Source organism: Arvicola amphibius, chromosome 7 (assembly GCF_903992535.2).
Source record: "Arvicola amphibius chromosome 7, mArvAmp1.2, whole genome shotgun sequence".
In the NCBI taxonomy this organism is placed as follows: domain Eukaryota; kingdom Metazoa; phylum Chordata; class Mammalia; order Rodentia; family Cricetidae; genus Arvicola; species Arvicola amphibius.
In genome coordinates, this window is record NC_052053.1 from 61810752 (window position 1) to 61835825 (window position 25074).

Here is a 25074-nt window from a genome sequence, read left to right on the forward strand (position 1 = left end):
TCACCCTCAGGCCCAGCAGGCAATAAGTCATATCTCTGCATTTGAAATATACGTTATGCATATTTTTATAAAATATATATGAAAATGTTAGGAAAGAACAAGGAGTGGGTGGGTAACCACCATCAGATGTGACTTACTTCATTTTACGTGACTATTTACCTTGATATTGAATAAAAATTGAATTTGTTACTATGGCAACTGCTACATCATATGGTTGCTCTCTACCTCTGAGTCACAGGGGAGCATGAAAGACCCATGTGACACTGGGAGCTTGGTGAACTCTGTGGTGGTTCAGGAAAGAAAGGTATTCACAATGAGCTCATATTTGTCTAGCCAGCAAGTAGAGGTAATTGTATGGGACACATTCCGGTGCAGTTTTCCTCACCATGTGGAGCAGTGGGGCTGGAGGTGAGTAGCTATGGTCCTCAGGTCTGTCAAATCAAAGCTGAGCATCAGACCCAGAGCCAAGCCCAGCGACCCAGGGCTGCTGGGAATCTCAGCTTCTGTCTGTCTAGACTGCTCACCACTCATGGGGGCTGTGGAGGGGCTGTGGAGGGGCTGGGCACAGAAAAGAGAGATGGGGCCTTAGATATTTAATGCAATTTCATGCAGATTTTCCTTTTCAAACACAAATTAGAAGTACTGACAAGTCAACAGTCTTTTCTCAGGCCTATGCACTTTTGCATTTAAGAGAAAAAAAAATCCTCTTCCTTTGTCAGGAAATGCAGATTAGAATAAAATGTGAAGCGGATGTTCATAGAATGGCAATGAGAACAGTGCAGTAGCTGAAAAAGAAGCACTCCTAGCCCCCCAGCCCCCCAGCCCCCCAGGCACTCAGCCCCCCAGCCCCCCAGCCCCAGAGGGCAGTTCTGGCTCCTTCGCTGTCCCCCATCCCTAGCCAGGGTCCAATATCTGCTCTCAAAGCCAAAAAACTGGGAACTTTCAGTGGGGAGTAGAAGGGGCTTCTGGTAGGGACTTTTAGCAATGCCCTGGGGTCTGTTCTCTTTGGAGGAATGACCGTGCAACCTGTGATGCTCATAGCTTCTCAGAGGGCCTGTGTTTCCTAGGGTACAGCACTCTACCCTCTGATTTCAAGGTTGTTCTTAGTCTACACATGAACATAGCAAGCCATGGGCTGAAGTAGGGCCCATGCCATGAAGTAACCACACTTTCTTACTTTGCCAGGAGGTCACCAGGGACATGTGATCAGACATGACTACAACATTGTCTGGAACCCAGTTCCTGATCTTCATGAAGATACCGACCACTGTATCTGCCAAACCCATCACATCCCACCCATCCCTTTCTTCATATACTCTTAAAGTTATGCTGCTCCCTTGTTTCTTCTGAACACCCACAGGCACGCTAAGGTTCCCTATGTAGAGAAGAGAGCTACAGTGAGGATGGCCACCCAAGGAGAAGCACCAACTCTATTGCCCAGAACTGGTATTCATCAGCACTCATTCACTCCACATTACGGTACACACTTCTGATGGAGGAGAGTTATCTGTCTATGTTTCTTTCATTGGTTAATTAATAAAGAAAACTGCCTTGGCCCTTTAAGAGAGGTGGAGTAGACAGAACAGAATTGTGGGAACAAGGAAGTAGAGTTGGGGAGAAGCTTCAGGCAGTCGCCATAGGAGTCTCCATGCTGCTGCTCTCCGAGATGGACGCAGGTTAAGATCTCTCCTGGTAAGCCACAACTCGTGGTGCTACCCAGATTACTAAATATGGGTTAAAGGAAGATGTGAGAATTAACTAATAAGAGGCTGAAACTATGGGCCAGGCAGTGTTTTAAAAGAATACAGTTTCCGTGTAATTATTTCGGGTGTAAAGCTAGCCGGCGGCGGGTGGCGGGACGCAGCCCCGCTGCTTCACACTACACACTTCCCAGTGACTAATGGCTGTTAGTGACTCTAACATAGCACACAAGCCAGGAGTCAAGAGGACTAGCTGGAGGTCATGTTCACTGGATCTGAGCCTGGGATCTAGGAATGTCTGACCTCTGTCCTCATACATATCCACCAGGCGGTAGGCTTGCAGAATCCCCTCCTTCCATTTACAAGCTCACTGATCATGCTTCTCCTCTCCATGCAACCCACTTCTAGGAAGGGCTTCCCTGAGCTGCCTCCCAACATCAGGATACAGTGGCACCTCCTCACCACAGGCTGTATTGTCTCTGTCAAAGGCACCCAATGCTTCTACTCTTCGATGTCTAGGTCTAATGGCCAGGGATGGTTAACATTGCTTACTGTGCCTTGCCCAGGTACAGAATGCCCTGTGGGATTGTCACAGGTCCATGATGGCTAAAGACCCCAAAGTTACAATGTGTGAGAATTAGTGGGGACCTTGCTGACCTCACATGCCCAGGGCTGCCTGTTCACATTGGTAGTCGCTTACTTTTAAAAAAAATTTAGATGGTATAACATGGTACTAAAGACTCAAAGACATTCATGTATGCCACATAGCATGAATCTCTTGGCTTTGCTAATGGTCTACAATTTTATATACATAGATTCATGGGGGATCCTACTGGGTGAGGGTTGTGTAGGGATTCTCTGATCCAATTTACAGCCCCTTAAATCTATAGTTATTTCAAAGGAAGAACCCAAAATATACTGAAGAAGAAATTTACAACCTCTAACCCCATGCCAGGATGCCTCTGTTCATAGACCAATGTGTCTTCAAAGCAATTATAATTGTCGTCCAGAGGAAACTGACTTCATTAATGTGAGCAACGTAAAAAGTTCTCAAGGTATCAGAAATCAGATTTTGAAATACACCAAAATACCACCCATCTATTCAGGATGTGTGTGTATGTGCACCACAATCTCTTCATTTTTTTAAATTTGTTTTGAGATATTTCTATTTGGCTTAAAAGGTTTTAATTCTGCTATCTGTCATCACACATGTGAATCAAAGTGCCTGAAGCAGATCTGTGAATGCCATTAGATTCCTAGCAATCACATTCCGCTTTACGTTACAGAGTCGGGAATTAGGAAAATTAGAAATACACTTTAAAAAATCAAAATCAGGCTTACTGAATGAGAGAATTAAAATTAGGAAAAAGATATGATTAGCTTTCTAAAGGTTTTCTCAGCTTGAACCCTTTCTTCCCGTTTTGTTACTGTGAATGCTGTCTGCCTGTCCTAGCAGCTTCCAGCCTAGAGTTGGCGAGGGATATGCCAATGGAGCATGTGGAGAGCTGGGCTCAAGGCCATGGCAGTGATGTCAGACAACTCCAAGGTCCAGGAAGCCGCAGCTTTCAAAGTGGCTGTTGGTTGAGACGAGAGGATTATAATAGAGAGTTGGGAAACAGGAAGCGTGTGGCAGTGCATTGTGCTCCTCTCAGCGTTGCTGGCTTGAATCTCAGGAGCAAAGGTGACAAGCATGGCGGAAAGGTAGGAATGAGGTCAGGGAGGAGGTCAGGGAGGAGTCTCACAGGGAAGAACACATCTATGGGGAAGCATGCAGGTCCTCACAGAACATGCGGTTGGGGCTGGGGCAGCAGGGTGGAAGGTGAGGGGCACTAGGCTTCAGGCTCTGAGCAGAAAACTGGTGCAGGCTAAACAGGTGACAGTGGGGATAGCCGTGCCACAAAACAAGGAAAAGGAGACTGCAGAGGACAAGCAGAGGGACCCTCCTGTGGAGGTGGGGGCGCAGCAGGTGGACAGGGCACGTGTTTATAGGGATGGTAAACCCAGGTGACTACAGGTTCCAAGGTGTGTATGTAACAGATTGCAGGAGGCTGGGCTCCAGGAGCAGTCTGGAACTGGCACAGGCAATGCCAGGGCTTGTCTTGAGAGGAAGAGATGAACATCTCCTCCAGGAACTCCAGCTTCCAGGAGAGGAGAAGATTCCAGGAGAGGAGAAGAGAGCAAATTTCTACCTGCCCTGCTTGCTGCTGTGGTTTCAGCTTGAAGACCTGCTGAGCACATAGTAGGCACTCAGCACTGTCTTTTGAATGGCATGGGAGCGTGGCAGTAAGCTGCATGGTGGGGGCTCTCTTACCACATGGGTACAGAAACTGCATAAAATCTACACACTATAGGACTCCAGAACAGAAGAAAGAAAGGGGACTCGCCAGATGCCCAGAGTTAGGAGAGATTAAAGCTAGGTCGTGGCCAGATACTGAGGCTACTGTTAGAGATCTGGTACCTCTAAAGAGGAGCAAGGGTGTGGGGCTGGGGGTTTTCACAGTTATAGACAGCCATGGAGGAAGTGGGAGAGCTGAGATTGGGAGCTCTCCTAAGCCACCTCACCTGAGAACAGAGAGCAGGCACCAGCCACCCTCAGCTGCTCTGGGGAGCGGCAGAATTTCAAGGTGGGAAGCTAAGTTAAAGTTGATCCATGGCATCACCCTCTTTACACAGAAACCTCACCGAGAAGGCGGGTATGCTGGCTTCCACTTATGGGCGCCACATGTGGGGGCTGACAGGAAGACTGCAGAGTCTGTGGCTAGCCTGGGCTACAGAGTGAGACACTCTTTATAACAAAACAAACATGGAACTGGAAAATAAAAAACAAGAAAGAAACTCATTAAAAAATCAATACGTCCTTGCTGAAGAAAAAGTCACAATTAAACAAACAAACATATAAAACAAAATGAAACAAAGCCATCATAAACCACACAAGAAGAGTAAGTCGCCATGGACAGGTCTGCACGTGTAACATGGAAGTGGCATAGAAAATCTAAGATTGGAAAGATTAAGATAATATAGATAAAATTACAGACTAAATAGGCTTAAGATGACTAAAAGGATAAACGAAGGTATCAAGCATGGAAAGAATGAAGGGGCCAGCAGAAAGACGGCATAGATCAGTTTGAGGTAACATGAAGCAGTTACTATCCATAAACATGGAAACTAAAACATTTAACCTAAAGAAAATATAGTCACCATCTGAGTTTCATAGCAAGTGACAAAGAAAGAGGGGCCTTGCAGGGTCACTTGAGGAGAGGCTTCACAGTTTGGTGCTGGGAGACCAAGCTGAGGTCGAGCCTAGAGCCATGGAGTAGAAGGATACATACGTGAGGTACACTCACAAGATGCTGATGTATCCAGTTCCTTTTTGGTACAAGCTGTCTTGAGGCAGACAGACACTGACTAACCTTTGTTACAGTGCAGGAGAGGGAGCCACGAGGTACAGCTGACTGCCTGTGTGATGTCAGAGCACACAGAGTCACAGGGTGAGAAGACAGACTATACCGAGGCCATCGCTGCAGGCGGATGCTTGGATAGGGAGCACACATGTAGGAGTAGGGAGAAAGCCTGCATTCCTTGGTATTAGGAAAGCGCTGGAGGTCAGGGGCTGTGGGTAGAGTAAGGTGGGCCATTGGAAGGGTGAGGACATAGCTGTCCAACCTCCCAGCTCCTCCATCAGCGGCTGCATACCACTGTGGAGCCTGAGGCTCAAGGTGGTGAATGACTGTATGGACCATATATGAAAGCAGCAACGGAAAGCTTGGGAGGAGCTTGAGAGCCAAGTCTCAGTTGGTCAATGGGATTGGCCCTTCCCTACATTCTGGCTGTCCTGGAGCAGCTGAAGGTCACACTGCAATAAGGGGTAGGATATTCAGTATCCAAATGCCAAAGTCACAGTTGTCACCTCCCAGGCCATGCTGGGTCTTATCACACACCTGCTGTTGGCTTCCATACTCAATTCAGTTTCTAGGTTTTCTGGAACCAGCTCATACCAATGGCTGTGACCCAACTCAATGGCTGGGTGCCACCATTGCTCCCCGAGGAAGAAATTGAACTGGAAACAGAGGCCAGAACTTGAGCTTGTCCCCATCTAGAGACAGACAATAACATCTAAGCACTCAGTGTCGGGCCTCCACACTGCACTTGTTCTCAATGACATGGCCATTGGCCCGCACTTACATACAGATGGTTCTGGAATCCCCAAGACACTTGGCTTCTTTCTTCCACTTCACTGACTATGCTAAAGAAACAACCAGAGTGTCCTCAGCTGTCACCTGCACTGCTAATCGAGGATGGGCCACCCTGGCTTCAAGAACATACTGAGAAGAGTGACATTTGTGAAGCTCTTAGAATGTCCTTTGAGAAGTTTGTATCAATTATAGGGTATGACTCTCCTGTACTCTGTTGTCAACAACTAAGACATCCCAGGTACTCAAGCCCTCTTAAGAGCTACCTGGAAACCCAGGCCTCTGAGAACAGCCACCAATTAAGCATCACCTGGTTCCAGGATCCAGAGATCTGATTGCACAATCTGTGAGTCCATAAGTGGCTCCGCAAGGACAAGCCGATATAGCAGGGAACACTTACAAACAGGCACTCCTTAATGCTTAATTAACGTTAATGGCAAGTACTGAGAAATCTGAAATTCTAGACAGGAGAGCACAGGTTGGCTTTGGTCCATGCTGACTTAGGAGTGGCTACATGCAGCTCCTGGGAGGAACCTCAGCCACTGGGACACACACAGTTCATGACACTGTCACTCGGCCAAGAGAGTGGTCAGCAGCAAGCACTGAGAAGACATATCATCCTGTCTGGAAACAGTGAGGCAATGGTCGTATACCAAGGATTTGACAGCATCAAATCACTTCATAGATACATTCATAGCTCTGTGCTTTTGTCCGAACACATGTGTTTAGGTAACAAAAACAAGGAATTCATAGGGAAAATGACTTCCTGGAACATTTTTAATAATTTAGGTAATATAAGACATTGTCTTTTTTGGAGTCTTCTGTTTTGTTTAAGTGACAAATTTTTTCTTGGGGAGTTACCCAACTGTGATTTCAAAGGCAGCATAAACAGTTCCATTTCCTACACCATTGGTCAGCATCAATACATCGGGAAGACTGATCTCCCATCAGTTGAGCTGACAAAATGCTACTTGGATTAACCACACAATAAACCAAACCTATGCTCCTAGACTTCACCAACCGCCCAACACTGAGGCACTAGCCATGATGGAATCCCTTGTGAGAATACATCTTGTGCTACTCACCGGTCTGATTCCGCTCTGGAGGATAGTCAACCCAGATGTCTTCTCCAGCTGGTCTTTGTTGTCAACTGTGAGGGAAAAAATCAAAAGAAGATGGTCAGTATAGAAAGAGCATTTGAGACTGTTCTCTTCTGTTAACAAATTCCTCCAACTGACTGCATGGGAAGCCTGACTTATAGAGGCACTATGCAGAGCAACGGGTGGATAGCAGGGACCCTATGTTCCACTCAGGCGCTGGTCTTCCTCAGCTAAACACCTGGTACATTTCCTTTATTTTTTTAAATATTTGTTTGTTTGTTTTGTTTTAATTCCGGCCACAGTTTATCCTACCTTCTCTCCTCCTAGTCCCTTTCCCCAAACCCCCTCTGTTCCCACTACCCAATCCACACCTCCTTTTTGGTCTAGGAAAGGGCAGGTCTCCTGTGAGTGTCAATAAAACATGGCATATCAAATTTCAGTGAGACTAAAACCTGCCCATTCTCAGTCATACCTCGAGGATGCTTGCTCGCCTATGTTCATAGCGTCTTTGTGTTTTTGTTGTTTTTTAACTTCCTTTTTACTTATTCTTTGTGACTTTCACATCATGCATCTCCATCCCATTCATTTCCCATCCCTTCATGCTGCCCTCTGCCCTTGTAGCACACCCCCTTCCCAAATAAAATTTAAGAGAAAAAAGAAAGGAAAACAATCTCATCATGGAAACTGTAGTGTAGCACAGTGATGCATGCAGCAAACCCTTTCATCCATTTGTCTTTACTTGCAAGTGTTAATTGTAGAGAGTCGTGGGTCTGGTTTAAGGCCTCTGGTTTCTGCTACACTATCAGTGCTGGGCCTCACTGGAACTCCTCTTGTTATCCTGTTTTGTCCTATGATGTGGAGATCCTGCAGCTTTGGGTCTTCAGGACTGGTCCCTTCACGTGCTCCAGCAGATCACAGATGGAGTAGATGTTGGAGTGGGCCAACCATAACCCTGGTTCTGGGTCTGGATAGTTACAGGGTTGGCCTGCCCACTAGCTCTCTCTTGTCCTCACAGACAGGGTGAGCTCTCCTGCCTTGCCCTGGTGAGCTCACCTGTTTCAGGGAGGAGAAAGGGTGTGGCCAGTTTCCCTGCTTTCATTTCCTTAGGATCAGATCTCCCACAGCCACACCTTCAGGCATGGCATAGGGACCACTGTCCTGTGTGCTGCAGCTGATGACGGGCAGGGACAACTCTCCCACCTGCCTCAGGTATTGATGGGTAGTGGAGTGGGGGAGGGGCATTCCTCTCCTGCCCAGGCCTCCACATGATAGGTGAGTAATGGGGACAGCTCTTCATGTTCACAATACCAGAGCTACCTCACCCACACCTCCACCAATGGGGTTGACTCTACTGTGCTGCCCACTCGAGGTGCAGGGCCTGCTCTCCTGAGTGTGGCAGCTGGTGGTGGGAGGGGGACGGGGCAATTCTCCTACCTGTATGATCTCAGGGCCAGCTCTCCTCTGCCCATGCTGCCATGTGGCAGATGAGTAATGGGGACAGCTTCCCATGTTCACAAATTTGGGGATGGCTCACACACACACACCTCTGTCAATAGATTGGCTCTATGGTGCTGCACCCACAAGATGCAGGGCCTGCTCTCCCAAGTGCTGTAGCTGGTGGCAGGCAAGAGTAGCTCACCTGCCCTTCTGACTCAAGGCCAGCTCTCCCACCTGCCTCAGGTATTGATTGGCAGGGGAGGAGGAAGGGCATCTCTCTCCTGTCTGAGATGACACATGACAGATGAACAGTAGGGACAGCTCTCTCACGCCCACAACTTCGGGGTTGTCACATACTTATATGATATATAGATATAATTTTTGAAAGCATGCCATTCTAGGCAGTCTCCAGTTACTGAAGATTTGATGGGAAATTGTATGTAAACAGACTGTACAAACTGTAAGATCTTATTTTAAGATGGTGTAATGTATGCATAGGTATATGCCCGTTGACAAATAGCTATTTTGTTAACTAGCACTGCATACATTTTGAAAAGGCTGCCTGTGTGCTAACATCACAGGATCCATGAGTTATTTTACTCCCTTTTAATCCATGCCCCATCAGAAACATATGATTTTGTTCCAATAAAAGCCTATGCTCATCTGTTTCTGACTTCACATGAGGAAAACTTTCAGAGAACAAATTCTATTTGATATCATGCCAGAAGAAATGAGCTTGGGAAACAATTAGCAGATGCAAATGAAGTCTCAGCAGTTGTAGTGCCTGGGCCGAAGCCTGGCAGCCCCCACTTCTCAGAGAGGAAGCGTGTCACCAGGCAATTGACCTTAGCTTATGATTCAGTAGAAATATTCTTTTGGGTAAAGCTCATGTCATTTTGGAAATAAAAACAGAAAGAAATAAAACTCCTAATTTTCCTGAAAACACTATGAATGAAGAGGGCACTGCCGTTGTGATTACTACAGAACAAGATGGCGAGAGAAAAGCAGCTGCTTTCACCTCCTATCATAATACACCTGCAGGAGTCTTGGGTAATGAAATATATCTTTTAGAGGGATACAAATGAGATCCAATTACAGCCTGCCTGCCTCTCTACCTCCAGGGCCTTTCCATGCCTTGTAGAAAAAAGTTCCCCTCCTAACAAATGGACATTATTTTTTACACATAGGTAATTACCACTGTACTGCAAGAGCAAGGTGGACATAAAGCAATTCAGGAGAGAGCTGAGGTATTTAGGGCAGCCTCAGCTGGTGGGGAGATGTGGGATGGAGGCAATGATGCACAGGTTTAGAACTCGGATGGCAAGAGACTTCCTTGACGTGCAAAGTGATATGTTTTCATAGGCTCATACTTCCTGATGGCTATTAGTGGGCTAACAGCAACTCTCTAAATAGGCTGACCAAGGGCCTAAAGAATGAATCAATAAACACTCCAGTTCTTGCTAGATGGCAGAGATTTCAGACTTAGAGATTTTTTATAAAAAGCAGCCAGCCAATACTTCATTGAGCTGAATAGTTCAATCCAGTGTCAACAAACTCTTCCTAGAAAAGCAGGAGAGTGTCCTGGGACAGGGAGTAGTGTCTCTGGGGCTCTGTAGTGTTGCCTGGGCATGGAAAGTCAGCACAGAGCTATCCGGGCGGCTGCTGCAGTGAGAGTTTGGTTACAGAAGCAGCCCCGGCGGAGACAGCAACTCCTTCAGACTTCTGAAAGGGCACTAGCTGATACCTATTCCTTGGCAGGCCACCTTGTGGACCACGGGATGCCCTATAGTGCTGTAAGAAGTGGGTCACCATCACCCCTGCAGCCTGGAGATGTCCTAGGAAACCACAGATAGATAAATGCTCTTGGGTCATGCTCTAGGTATGTAAGCACCTAAGGGAGTGTTCAACTCAATTTGGAAATTTCCATTTGATATACATGCAAGAATGGCTTTTGGTAAAGAAGCCTGAACAAATTTAGTCAACAACACAAACAACTACAAACAATTACAAAACATTTGTTATGGCTTGATTGGCAGCGTGGTCTGTTAGTGTCTCACCTACCGCTGCTCGGCAAAACATTTTCAGTACCATGACCACGTGTTTACACTCTGAAGGGCAGAGTCACACGACACGCATGCTTTTTCCAGGCAGAGCCCCTGCTTTGCCACCCAGAGCTCCGTACTTTTCAAGTCGCTTAACCAGCACACTACGGTGCTTTGGGTGCCTCCCACCCTCTGAGTACAGTCTGGCCAGTTGAAGACCATTGCCAGGTGAGTGAGATGTTATTGTGCTTCGCATGGTCTGGTCATGTGAAATTCCAGACTGGGAATCACTTCCGTTGCTTATCTAGCATGCAGCGCCAGGACGCAGCGAGAGGATCAGAAGTGCGCAGTCATCCTCTGTCACATAGCAAACTTGAAGTCAGCCTGGCCTGTGTGAAAACCTGCCTCAAAAAAAGAACGAAGGGCAAAGGAAGGACCTGGTTCATTCTCAGACTAACCAACACCTAACCTAAGACTAACCTAAGTGTATGCTGGAATCTAAATAGTGCAGTAAGTAAGCAGTAACGGAGCAGCCACTGAGCACCGGCTTCAGCTGAGCTCCAAAGAAGGCTCTGTTCACAGTTCATCTCGTTGAATCCTTGTAGCCACCTGGACTATAGGCTCCCATCTGTACTCCAGAAATGGGACAGAGGATTTCCAGCAAGTAGATTACTGGAGAAAGAGGCTGTGTCTCTGAGCTCTGGGGTCTCGGTCACTGTCATCCATGGCAATCCATAAGGAGCAATGCCCTCACCATCCTACCTAAGCATTGATAGTGTGTGTGTGTGTGTGTGTGTGTGTGTGTGTGTGTGTGTGTGTGGTCACTCTAAAATCCTGGGGGTTTGAGAGCTGCCCTAACAGTCTGGGGAAGACATAGTCCATTCTAAAGGTCTGCCACCGAGCCTGAAAGTAGTAAGGGGTTGCTCATCAAAATCTGTGGGGAAAGAGGCGAGCAGTTGAATTGTTAATTCTAAAAGCCTGGACCAGTTGTGGAGAGATGTGGAGGGAGGCATCTGGTGGAGGGGGTAGACAGTCAGGTGTGCAGTGGTGGGGACACCAGACAGGGCACCAGGTCAAAGGGCTGGGAAACCAGGGAGAACCAAATAAAGGGATGGGATTCCAATAGGAGAGGTTGAAGCTCCAGGTAGAGGGATCTGGGGATCCTTTCATCACCCAGCAATATTCTGCTTCTCACGAGTGCCCTGAGGTCATGTGAGAATGAGGCTTTGGTCTGTTAATCAGATGGACACAGTTCAAAGGCTTACGGACTGGAGAGATGGGCTATGTTTGGAGAGTGGTGTGGTTCTCTGTCTTACCAAGGCAGCTGAGCCCTCTGTGCAAACCCGTGTATGCTGCTATCTTGACACTCACATCTGAACTCCATTTACCAATGGAACAGTGATGGTCTGCATGGTCACTGTGGCCTCTGGTGTTTATGGATTCCCCTGCTGTGCTAAGTTACCTCTGTTCTCACCCTTAGGACACAGGGTTTATCTAGAATTCTCTCTAGGACTTGGCATCTCAGCAGAGCCTCTCATCCTTCTACCAGCGTCTTACCAGTCCACACCTTAAAGCCCCAGGTAAGGCTGTTCCCCAGATGCTTTCTCTCAATCTGCAGCAAGTCCATTCACGCTTAGGGAATAGTCCTCTATCCGGCCTCCATCAGCCATGACTCAGCTCTCAGTTCGGGAGTGTCTCCCATCTTATAGCCTTTGTAAGAATTTTTTTAAAAAGGTCCCCTTTCAAATGTAGCTTTGGTCAGCTTAGGACCAGCTACAGAGGAACAGAAAACACTGGACCACTGCTCACCTCTATACCCAAGGGAAAGGTGAAGAGCCGAAAGTTACTAACAGTCAAGGTTTGCTAGAGACCTGCAGCAGAAGCACAGTTATGTTTCCAATAAACTTTAAAGCAATCAAAATGTAAAAAACAGAGATGAGCCTGCATATGGCCTTCATTAAGAAATAGCGAAAGGCTAAATGTCAGAGGGGTAGGCTAAGATGACGTGTAAGGTGGAGCTTTCCTGGAAACTCACCCACAGAGGAAAGGGAAGAAGGGACTGGGTTAAAAATTGTTCTCTGTGTTCAGTCACAGTGCCCACCGTTCTGGGCTCTTGCCTGGCTCTGCAAGGTCATAAAACAAGACTGCCTTGCTCTCTGCTCTGAGTCTGCAGTGCTTTTATTATGAAGTGAGGGTCCAGGTTTCTCATATCTCACATTTGAGTCAGGGAACCCTGAGCATTGGTTTGTAGTCCCTAACAGGTTGTGTAGCGGCACAGCCTCCCTTGCATTCACTCTATGAATGGCTGTGAAGATTACACAGGAACACAAGCTTAGCACACAATGGGTAACAATCTCCCCTCTTATCAGAGGACCCATGTGTTTCCCAGTCTCCGCCCAGTTAGGGAAAGATGTCTATATCTGGTCAACTGAACACTTCAATCTGAAGTGTTCCTGGGTTCTTTACCCAAAATGCACCAAGATGACTGCCTCCCCTTGGGTAAGTCTTCTTTGTTTCCACATAAAAAGCCAACCAAGCAGGCTGGAGAGATGGCTCAGAGGTTAAGAGCACTGACTGCTCTTCCAGAGGTGCTGAGTTTAATTCCCAGCAACCACATGGTGGCTCACAGCCATCTGTAATGAGATCTGGTGCCCTCTTCTGGCATACAAGCACACATGGAAGGAATGTTGTATACATAATAAATAAATAAATATTTTTTTAAAAAAGCCAACCAAGCAAACAGAAAGGTGAAGGCAGTGGGTTCAAAACAAATATCCATGTTCCTGATGCTCTTGACTCTCATGGGTCTGCTCAGCAATGTCTCCCTCTGCATTCAAATGAATCTTCCTTTCCTCCAGGGCATCAGGAGCAGCTAAAAGTCTTGATGGGGTGATAGTAATCCTGGCTGAGGCATCCGGGCTGAGCCTGGGTGGGAGAGGCTTCACTGAGAGCCCTAGTGACCACAGAGGTCACGCCCACCATTCCTTTAGTCCTTCACACCCAGCTAGAGCCTGACCTCTAGCCCCTCAGGAAACACCATCATCATCAGTAAACCCAGTGGTACCCAAATACGAGAGCAGGATTTAGCAGGACAGCCTCATTCCAGAACTCATTTTCGTGCCCTTCCCCCAGAGAAATCCCTCTGTCTCCCAACCCCACTGTAGGAGCAGTGGCCATGGTTCCCATGACCCCGAGCTCTTTCCTGATCTGTTTCATGTCTCTGGCTAAGTTCTCCAGCTGTGCCTGTGCCACCTCCTTGTTTGTTCCCTGGGTTGTGTTTGGAAGGCCCTCACTGGTACAGATAATATAGGCTGGGCAAGTTTGCTTTTTTCTTCTTCATGCTTACGTTGCAGAATTTATCCTAAGCACCCTCACCTTTCTGTTATTTCTGCTTATTTTTAAAATTTTTGCTTATTTAAAAATTTTATCACATTTATTTATATTTATTCATTTAGTGTAGGAATACTTCCCTGCCATGGAGCATGTGAAGGTCAGTGGACCTATGAGAACCGCCAGGTCTTGCCTTCATTACACCGAGACTCTGCAGGGCAGCCTTTTCAGTTCCAGGTATTGGAACTGTCCTGTTCAGCCACATGCCCAAATTTCAGCTGAGTTCCTGTTTTAGTTGAGCTTGGACTTGGAGCTAGCTAGTATGTATGAGAGGGGACCAGTGGGCCAGCACAGAATGGGGACAGCAAAGGAAACTGCTTCAACCGAGGCAGAGAGCAAAGCAGAAAGCCCGTTTTTATCTTCATGTGAGACAAAAAGGGTTTCCAAACACAAAAAGAAGTCCTTTAAAATTAAATTCACTAGATGAAGGATATGCAAATTACCTGAAGAAGCGGAACCCTGTAATGTTCTCAAAATTCTGCAATAGCCTATTTAATTAGTATTTTAATTTATCAGAATAATTCTTTGCACTTGACAATTTATGCAGCCTCCATATAATTAAGCATGCAGCGACAGTGGAGTAATTTTGCCTCTTCTCTTTATCCCTTGTATTTTAACCTGAAAGAATGTGCAGAAGTCTCTCTTGTAATCTGAATTATAATGGGGACAACTTAATGGAGTCCCTCTGTTGGCAAGCTGAGCTGGGGAAGCTATGTAGGTGAAGTACTACCCAGGGGCTGACCACCCATGGACACTGGCCTTGTCTTTGTGAAAAGTCCCTTGGTTGGGCTCCTCACTGTCCATACTCCTATACCTAGGCATTTCATAGGAAGGATGGGCAGATCTGCTAGGATCTAGATCACTCATGGATCCCATGACCCTTCCCTAATAGCCTTTCTGACTAAGCCTTGGGCTCTCTATGCACTGCTCTCTCTCTCTCTCTCTCTCTCTCTCTCTCTCTCTCTCTCTCTCTCTCTCTCTCTCTCTCTCTCTCTCTCCCCAGAAGGGACACATAAGATTTTATTATACTGCTCAGAATGACATGAAATTTAATACCTATGAATCTCTGTAACTTTCCATTGAATATATCAGATGGTGGCTATTGGTGGATAACCAAAAACATGGAAATTGAAACCATGGTTAAGAGAGCTGTTGTACCAAACACTCCTAATATTCATTTTTATATTTGCTGGTCATGATACAGCGAGTCTGTCACCTAGCACTAATTTATCTCATTAGCAATCAGGTAGTCATGATCACATGTTTTTATTTTTATACAAATATTCATAATGACTAAAATTTAATTTTATTTTAATAAAATAAGATAAAATGCAACTTTATATAAATATTTATACTGAAAACTTTGGTATCAATTATGTTTTGCTTTATGATACTAATAGTGCAACTAAATAAAATAATTTTTTTGGAGATACAATTCCAACTTTCTTTTGTTCCCTATGTGCAATTACAGCCAGGTCATGTCTGTCTAGTTCACAAAAATCTCTGATAATTCAATGATTTGTAAAGCAAAGAAAAACTATGCACCTATAGGTAAAAATGCACTGACATTTGGGTTACTTGATTTTTTTTAAACTTGTTCCTTATCCAAACCTACCTACCCTAAGAGAACCTGGCTTTAGAGTTGGATGAGTGGTGGTAAAAACTATAGTTTTATTTATACTTAATATTTTTGTGCTTTGTTTTTGGAGACAAAGCTCATCCAAAACTCACGGTTTAGGCCAGGCTGCCCTCCAACTCATACACACCAGCCTGCCTCTGCCTCTTGAATACTAGAATTAGAGGCGTAAGCCAGCATACCCAGCTTAAATAAGATTTTAAAATGTTCTAAAAACCTATGGGGTTGGGAGATGGCTCAGGGGGTTAAGAACTTGCTGCATAAGAGTGAGGGCTTGACGACAGGTCTGTAGAACATGTGGAAAGATGAACATGTAACACAGGCCTGTCACCCCAAAGTTCCTATGCTGAGATTGCATGCAGAGATGGTAGAACCCCCCAGAAGCTTTCAGGCCACCAAGCCTGACATCCACAACAGCAAACAACAAGAATCCCTGATTCAAACAAGGTGGGATGTGAGGACCAACACTCTTGTCTCCTGACCTTCACATGCATGCTGCGACATTATGCACCTGCACTAACACACACACACACACACACACACACACACACACACACACACACACACGTACACGTACACTCATACACACTTCAAGACCTATACTGTCTCTTCTATAGCTAGCTCTGGGTGAAGAGTGCCGAGACTGGGTGGAAGGTAAGTACACAATTGGGAGTCCTGTGCCCCTGCTGTGCTGAGGGGTCACTTACTACTTGTGGTTTCCTGGCTGGTCCAGTCTAATGCAGTCTAATAAAATAGTATTGCTATCCCACCTATCTACTCAAAGAAACATTCAAATATTTTAAAATTTAATTTAACCTTTAAAAACACATATGGGTATTTTACATTTGCCTGTGTACCATCACGTGATGCCTGGTGCCTGGAGAAGCCCAGAAGGGGCCATTACATCCCCTGGAACTAGAACTACAGGCAGTTGTGAGCTGCCAGGTAGATGGGTGTTGGACTCAATCCTAAATCTCTCTGAAGAACAGTCAGTGCTCTCAACCACTGAGCATCTTTCTATCCTTCCAAAGAAAACTTTTGCTTGGTTGGTTAGTTGGTTCATTTTGAAACAGAGTCTAACTAACTGTGTAGCCCTGGTTGGCTGGCCTAGAACTCACTGTGTAGACCAGGATGGCCTCAGACTCAGACATCTGTCTTCATTGGCTACACGAGTGCTGGGATTAGAGGTATGCTCTGTCCCTCTCATCTTCAAACCATGGCTCTCAGCCCCATATGGGGTCACATAACTGAAAGTGAAGGTTGTAAAATCAGGCAACAGTAAAAAGTTTTACACAATACAAAACACCAAAATTATTTCAAAACCACACATAACTGACCTGAGATGTCGCTGGCAGCATTCAGCAGTGTTGTAGCACACAGCACTGCCTCATCTTTGGTTCTGAGCACACAACATGCATACTTTGCACAGTGCATGGTACCATACCACATAGTACCACTGGCTGTCCGGAAACACTTCCGCATAGGCTAGAGACAACTGTGTATTATGAACTGCAGGGCTTTTTCTCTATATCCATTTTCCTGCTATTATAAAAACATTATGGCTTAACTATAGAAAACAGGGGCTTTAGGTGTTTTACTACTGTAATTCCTCAGCATATTAATATCAAATTAGTACAACTTTGGATTGGATTGAGTGACAATGCTTGATTTTTCTTTTAAGAAAATGTTATTTGATGATCTGCCTAGCAAGATATACCAACTGATGCAATGGTAGCATGAATGTTATGGGATTAACCAACCAAATGGAATTAGGTCTGTTCCATGAGATGAAACCCATACATGAAGATGCCAATAAGGTCGAGAACCTGTAGCTAGAGAGGTCATAAGCTCCAGGGGAGAAATCAATTATTAGTCTGTTAAATGGACATAGTAAAAATTACTCCTAATGATATTCTGCTATACTTATAGATCAGTGTACCACTCAACTCAGAGAAGCTTCTTGCTGTATGTGGCAACGAACACAGAGATCCAGAGAAAATAAGAGACTTCAGAGTCCTCAACCCTAAATGTGATCTAAGAGGCATGGAAAGATCATAAGAACTAGAGGTGATGGACAACATCAAAGAAACAGTTTCTTTTAGATCCCACAGGGCAAATGCACATATGAACGCACCACACACAGGAGACTTGTACAAGGCCAATTTGCTGAGGCATAACTGGGGCACTGCTGGCATTTTACCACTTCTGGGAAGAGTCAGTTGTCTTCAGGGACACTGGGAGATCTGGGACACCAATCACACTGTGAGGAGGTCTCACACCCAGGCACAATTGGCCAACATAAACTGGACTTAACATGGGTGCGGGAGGTGGAGAATATGAAGTTGGGTGGGGAGGGAGGTGATGGAGGGTCTAGGAGGCATTAAAGAAGGGGGATGAATATGAGCAAAATACATTGTTTGAAATTTTCCAAAATTAATAAAAGTATTGATTAAAAAGGCCGCTTGAGTCATTAACTTGAGCTTTTAGACAAAGAACTCAATGAATTCAGACTTGGGATTAGGATATAATATTCAACATCTTATGAAATGGCCCTAAACTTACTTCTGCCACTTGATGATTAGAAAATCAAAATATTAACCAACTTGGAAAAACATTGATGAGGTTCTGTGTTCTACAGTATCAAATATTCAGTGGAGATTTAATTCTTTCTGTTAAACAAGTGCATCCATTTCACTAGTCTGCACGCTTGCTTTTGTCTTTAATAAATGGTAAAATAATGTGCATAGCAAATAATTGCTTCAAAATGAATGCCTTTATGATTTGATATCAGTAAATGGTTGATTTGCATACCTATTTTATGTTACTGGCATGAATGGGTGCTATTAAAATTCCTTGGGTGGAAAGGCATTATGAGTAGAAAAAGTTAAAGAGGCTCTGACTTTCAGGAAACATGGACGGACCTATGGTCTGGCAGGGACTCCAGACCTTGGCTGTTACATCACCATTCTTATCTGTCACTGATGCCAGTGATAGGCTAGCTTTTTCCTGAGCTTCCACATGTAGCACATGAGGACTCCTTTACAGGAGTCTTGTAATTCTCTTCTAATGTTGCCCCCATCTCTAGTTCAAGGTCATCATAGCATTCCTTCCCAGGGTCTACATGGTGGAAAACCTGACTTTGAGCAGTAAAATACAAGAGAATGTTTGATGCTTGGCCTTGCATTGAGTCATCTGAGAGTAGCATGATGCCACAACATCTAGATGTCTCATTTTCCTAAGTGTCAGAATGAAAATAACACAGGAAAAACTTTTCCTAACAATTCCTTATGGAGACCAGAGGTATCAATTTTGTCTAGCCCTAGAATGGCAAGAGAAACAGGATGTCCCTGCCCTTCCTGAACTGGCCAACTAGAGATCATGTATTAGAAGCTTGGAAATATTAAAAGCAGGTGGGACTTTTAAGAGCAGGGTCCTAGAGAGGGTCATTGAAGGTGCTTCTCTGGAAGGGAATTAATGTGGTTTCCCTAGGATTGGGTTAGTTCTGGAGAGAAGTGTTAGACAGTGATGTCTACCTTTTGCCTTACACATGATTGGCCCTTCTTCAGGGCTGCCCTTGTGATGGCATCTTCCAGGTCCTCAAAGAGCCTATACCCAACTGTTTAGACTAAAATTCATTAGCTAAATATTTTTCTATCTTAGTTACCCAGCCCTAGGTGCTTTGTTGAGACACTGCAGAAGTGATCAAAACAATATGCCTAGGTATTTCCAAGTGTTTTACAAATGAAGAGATCACTTGTAAGTTACAGAAGGCTTCCTTCTTTTCTAAGCTTTTCTTGTGGAAGTTGCAACAAATAGGGTTGTTGTGTTGAACCCTAACAACAACAAAGATATAAAGTTGAGAAGTTATGAAGGAGGGAAACTTGTGTACATATGCTTGATGACAAGAGCCATGCGGAGGTCATTGGGAATGAATCTCATGTATACATGGTAGCAAGAGCCATAAGATCATGGAGGACAGATCTTGTATATATGTATAGATGACAAGAGCAAGGTCATGGAAGAGGGATCTAGTGTATAAATAATAACAAGAACCACTCGGAGGTCACTGAAGACAGACCTCATGTACACAGTGGCAAGAGCCACCAGGAGGTCATGGAGGATGTTCTTATGCTCACACAGGAAGAACTTCTTTCAAGACATCTGTCAGCAGTTACCTGAAACCTTGCCACTATCCTCACAGCCAAGAATAGCAGTGAACTACAATTGTCTCAAATCAGCTTAGGCAACCCTGTCTAGTCCCATCTTGCTTTTGCCCAAGCATACTCCTATTGCAGTATTTTATGCCCTTATGAACTCATTTTCCTCTGTGGAATCTGTTTGCTACTTTAGGCTAACAATGTATGCACATATCATGTCTACACCACATACACAGACACACACACACACACACACACACACACACACACACAAGGTCTCTTGGTCTCTTGTCATCAATGAATGGAATGTGTTCTGGGAAATACACTACTGTGTGATGTTGTCACTGTTGAAATGTCACAAAACACTTCCAAGACTGCAGTTTAGCTACCCCACAAGCCCTCTCTACTATCAAGAACTTTCCAGGCTGCTGCCAGGTCTGCTGCACAATATTTTCTCATAAAGTCCCTTTTCTATTAAGTAAGTCCTTAATACGAATATAAAAGTACAGTATAGCAAACATGCATTGTGGTCACAAGGTCATGTGTCTTCACTATGGAGCCTTCTGTGCTGGACTGCTACAGGACTACCCATATAGTGAGTTTGGTTACGTGAATACTGTCGTGGTACACTGTGACAGTGGCCTCAGTGTAGCATGCCTTTATACAGGGCTACTAGAGCATCCTTTCGTGGCACTGAATTAGCATATTTTATTCTGAAAACTGTGTGTGTATCTATATGTGAATAGAGGTTGTGCAATTGTGCGCATGTGTAAGGAAGTCAGAGATTAACATTATGCATCTTCCTCTATTCCTTTCCACAGTATTTTTTAAGATAGTTTCTCTCACTGGGCCTGGAGATCAAGGATTTGTTCATGCTGGCTGGCCAGAGAGCTCCAGGAAGCTGTTCATCTTGGTCTCCTTAGTGATGGGATTACAGACACTTGTTACCATACCATTGCAGGCTGATGATCCAAGGTTCTCATCACCCCCTGCACAGAAAACCTACTTTAGCCTTTGTTCTCAAACATTTATTGTTATAATCTTTTTACTGTATATACATTTATTTCTAGCACCCTACATTGTCCCTTTGTAGAAAAACTTGAATTCTCTACTTCCTTTTTCAGCCGTGTTTCTGGAGACCTAGAGATTCCTGTGGTCGACTCTCCTGCTAGTAAATATTCACAATCTCCTAGTTGTGTGGATGGCTTAGACAATGTTCCTCCATGCTTGTGTGTCGGACACTCTCCTGCCAGCAAGGACTCACAGTCTCTCACCACTGTGGACCTCAGACACCATGGCTTCCCAGACTTCCCACTCCTGACACCACTGTTTGCGTGTTCCCTGTTTTGTTTTACCTTGCTTTGGCCCCACAAGACAATGTTCTTTCATAACACATACTTTGTTAGATGCATTCACCCACCTACATTTTCTTTGCTCATTATTACTTTTGCATCCTGGATCTTCCTGTAGCCTGTGCTAAATACTCTCACATTAACCTAAATTAACCTTAATGAGGCTCCATGGTGACGAACTCATCCAAAAGCTATTTCATTTAACTCTTGTTCTTTGTTTAACCCTTACTATTAAAACACACATCCATGTGGTATCTCCTTGAGTTTGTTTATGGCCCACATGCTGGAAGTCTGGTCCCCAGTGTGGAGTGCTAGTCGGTGGGACCTGACTCCAGCTGAAAGGATCAAAGCAGCCTTCATGACAGGAGTTGGGTTCTTTTGTTATTGCTGTTGTTTGTTTTACTTACTTTTTATTTATTCAATGTGTCCTTTATATCATGCATCTCGATCTCATTCATTTTCCCATCCCTTCACATCTGCCCTCTGCCCTAAAACCACCCCCCAAATAAAACAAAATTTAAGAAAAAAAAGGACAAAAATTTAAAATATTTTTATGGAAATTGTAGTGTGACACAGTGAGTCATGCTGTAACCCCCTCTGTCTATATATCTTTACTTGCAAGTGTTCATGGCAAAGAGTCATTGGTCTGGTTTCTACTGCACTATTGATGCTGGGCCCTCACTTAGACTCTTCTTGGATATTCCATTGTTGCTTTCTATTGTGGAGATCTTGCAGCTTTGTATCTGCAGGTCAAGCCATTCATGTGCTCCAGCAGATCACAGATGGGGTGAATGTTGGGGTAAGACAAGTCATAACCCTAACTTACCCCATTAGCCACACCATTGTGAAGTCATTGCCCTGAGCCCTCACCACAAGTCAAACAGATGGGCTTACAAAACTGTCAGCTAAATAAACCTCTTTTCTTTACAAGTTACCTAGATTCCAGCATTGTGTTGTGGCAGTAAGAAGCAGAGATGTACTGTGGGAATTTTAGGGTGATGATCTTTGTATATCATGTCTTCTGTTCCCACTCGGGCTGCTGAGAATCAGCATGAGTTGAGCAGTCTGTCTTCTTAGATGCTGTCTCTCTCCTCTGGCTGATTTTAAGATGCCCACTACCTTTGATGCTCTGCATCCCACCACCAGGAATCCAGATGCAGACTTTTCTACTCTGGAAGCCTGATAACCTGGGATTTATATCAGTGATAGAAAACCTTTAGCTATGGCATCTTTACATATGCCCGTGGACCAGACCCTCTTCCATATCAACCGTAAAAAGCATTTAGAGTGTTCAACCATCTTCTGGAGTTAGACCTGTCTGTCTCTACGTTGTCTGTGTTCTGGAGGATTTCACCACCTACGTCTGTTGGTTAATATATCCCAACACTTAGATTTATGTTCTGTGCCTGCAAGTCATAACATTTAGGATTTTCATGTTACCCATCCTTTCAGCTGAATTCTGCTTCTCATGCCTTGCTTCTTGGTGCATTTTGAGATTTATTTTATTATGGACTTATATATCTTGGACTTTTACCTGTGGGGTTCTTTTGAGGCCAGAAGGAAAGGGAGGTTCCACAGAGAGTGTTCGCATTTCCTCCTCCTGGGAGACTCCAGGGCCTTCCAATCTAACTTTATTCTGTGCTTAGGATATTATAGATTGTTCAGGTAAAGTTCTGGGGCTGATATGAAACCCATGAGCACCCTTCTTCCAGAAAATTACACAGGCACTGCCCCTCCCAGGAGAAATGTTGACTCAAAGGGTCTGCTGGCAGTACAAATTTGTTCTGGTTCTAACACCTGGGACTCGGGTTTTATGTGGTTGGTCCAGCTATCATGAATGTGGATGTGGTCATGACAGCTTTCTTTTTTTTTCTTTTTTTTAATTATTATTATTTTTATTAAAAATTTGTGCCTCCTCCCTGCCTCCCATTTCCCTTCCTCTTCCCCTTCCCCCACTCCCCTCCCCCTCCCTCTCCAGTCCCAAGAGTAGTAAGGGTTCCCTGCCCTGTGGGAAGTCTAAGGTCCTTCCCCCTCCATCCAGGTCTAGGAAGGTGAGCATCCAAACAGGCTACCCCCCCCCCCCCCCAAAGCCAGTACATGCAGTAGGATCAAATCCCAGTGCCATTGTCCTTGGCTTCCCAGCAGCCCTCATTTTCTGCCATGTTCAGGGAGTCTGGTTTTATCCCATGCTTTTTCAGTCCCAGTCCAGCTGGCCTTGGTGAGCTCCCATTAGATCAGCCCCACCATCTCAGTGGGTGGGTGCACCCCTCGCAGTCCTGACTTCCTTGCTCATGTTCTCCCTCCTCCTGCTCCTCATTTGGACCGTGGGAGCTCAGTCCGGTGCTCCAATGGTCATGACAGCTTTCTACTCTCCCCACAAGTTACAAGATCATGAGGACCTAAGTCTGGTTCAATCGTCTCAGGATGAAATTCAAGGTCAAATATCCACTGAGATCTCTGGGTTCCTGTTCTTTCTACATTTAGGGTCTTGAAGACTTTGTAATTGTTAGATACCTAAGATGCTAATTTTTATCCCGGAATTTGAAATGTGTTCTGACTGAGGGCAAGGCTTAGGATCTATTTCTTCCAATAAAATGATGGGTACTGGAAATCCTAGACATTTCCTGAGGTGCTTCCATGCCTCCTCCTATAGATTTGTTGGAGAACTGAGCTTTGAGTAGAGGCCTCATGGAAAGCCAAACATGAGAAAATCCAATGGTCATATGTGAAACAATATCTAACAAAAATAATTTGAAAAATGACTTAGAAATTGAATAGCAAGTTGCAAGAGTGTGCCCATGGGCTTTCTAGATCTTCTTGATGCTCTTGAAACTTGCTATAACCCCCATGAAGCCTTGGTCCATCCAGAAAAGGCCATGGTGACTGCTCTTATACAGTGATTGTGAATAGATAACTGTTAGGGCAAATATTTCCTCCCAGGACCTGACTCCAGCTCCTGCGGCTGTCAACACAACAAACTGATCTTTCAGTTCCTTGCAGCCACAGGACAACTGTAGGACAGAATGAAACCTAATGCTCAATTGCTTCGAACCCTGAGCTCTCCCCCCACCCAACCCGGGAGCTGTTACATGTGTGTCCTGAGGGCAGGTGGTCCTATCTTCTGCAGAACATGAACTGACTGCTTAATCAGACTATGTGGTGCCTCAGTTCCCTTCTGGCTCCCTCTCCCAGCTCTGCTGGAAGTCCTGACCAAGTCTGCTGACATCTCCCACCTACAGCCACACACTGGGGTGGCTCTGGCTTCATGGCTTTGAAGTCCCAAGCTTGATCTTTCAAACATCCATGTAAAGGGAGGCACAGAAAACACAACAGGTGCAGAGCCCAGGCACGGTTACAAGGACTCTCTGATGCCACTCTCCTTGGAACGGGAAGGTCAATTTGTCTGCGCTGGAGCTTCAGGTGCCAGGACAGCATAAGCAAGCAAATAAATGAAACTTTTATATGAGGGTCTCCAGTGACTCTGCGGGCAGGCGTCAGCGAGCCGCAGCTCAGCCCTTCGGTGATAATAATGACAGGCTGGTAAAAGCCAATGTCAGCTTCAATTTCTAAGTCATTTTTCAAATTATTTTAATTAGATATTGTTTCAATCTCACTTACATTAATTTAATATCTGATATCAACATTTCAGTTTTCAATTTGTTCAAATGATTTTTTTCCCAGTCTGCCTGGTTGCCTGGAGTAATTTAAAATACAATGTTTATCTTGAGCAATTTTCAACGCCTGGGTCCTGGGTGAACTGCTGTGTTCAATAAAAGTGATGGGAAGGGAGGCCCAAGGTCCTGCCTGACGGTTAGGAAAATGGAAATTGGTCTCCTTATCATTTATCTCTAGACATTAAAGTAAGCAGGTAACACAGGGCTAGGAGCTCATAATAAGATTCTCCTCAATTGTGCTGTGTGATTGGCTCTTCTGTACAAATTTCAGCGAAATCTTACCAGGGCTCTTTGCATTAAAAGCAGTGGAATAAACAGTGTGTTTCTTCATCAGTATTTTAAAATTTTATTTATTTATTTTGGGCAGTTTTCAGCCATCAACCCTCAAACATGCCC

The 25074-nt window shown here is 44.9% G+C and overlaps 1 protein-coding gene across 1 annotated transcript in view; it reads right to left on the minus strand.

Moving 5' to 3' along the window:
- Ptprn2 (protein tyrosine phosphatase receptor type N2) overlaps window positions 1-25074 on the minus strand; it is a 761869-nt gene that overhangs the window by 229377 nt on the left and 507418 nt on the right. The window contains 1 exon segment of the mRNA XM_038337154.2: window positions 6976-7040. Within this exon segment, the coding sequence (XP_038193082.1) occupies window positions 6976-7040 (65 nt within the window).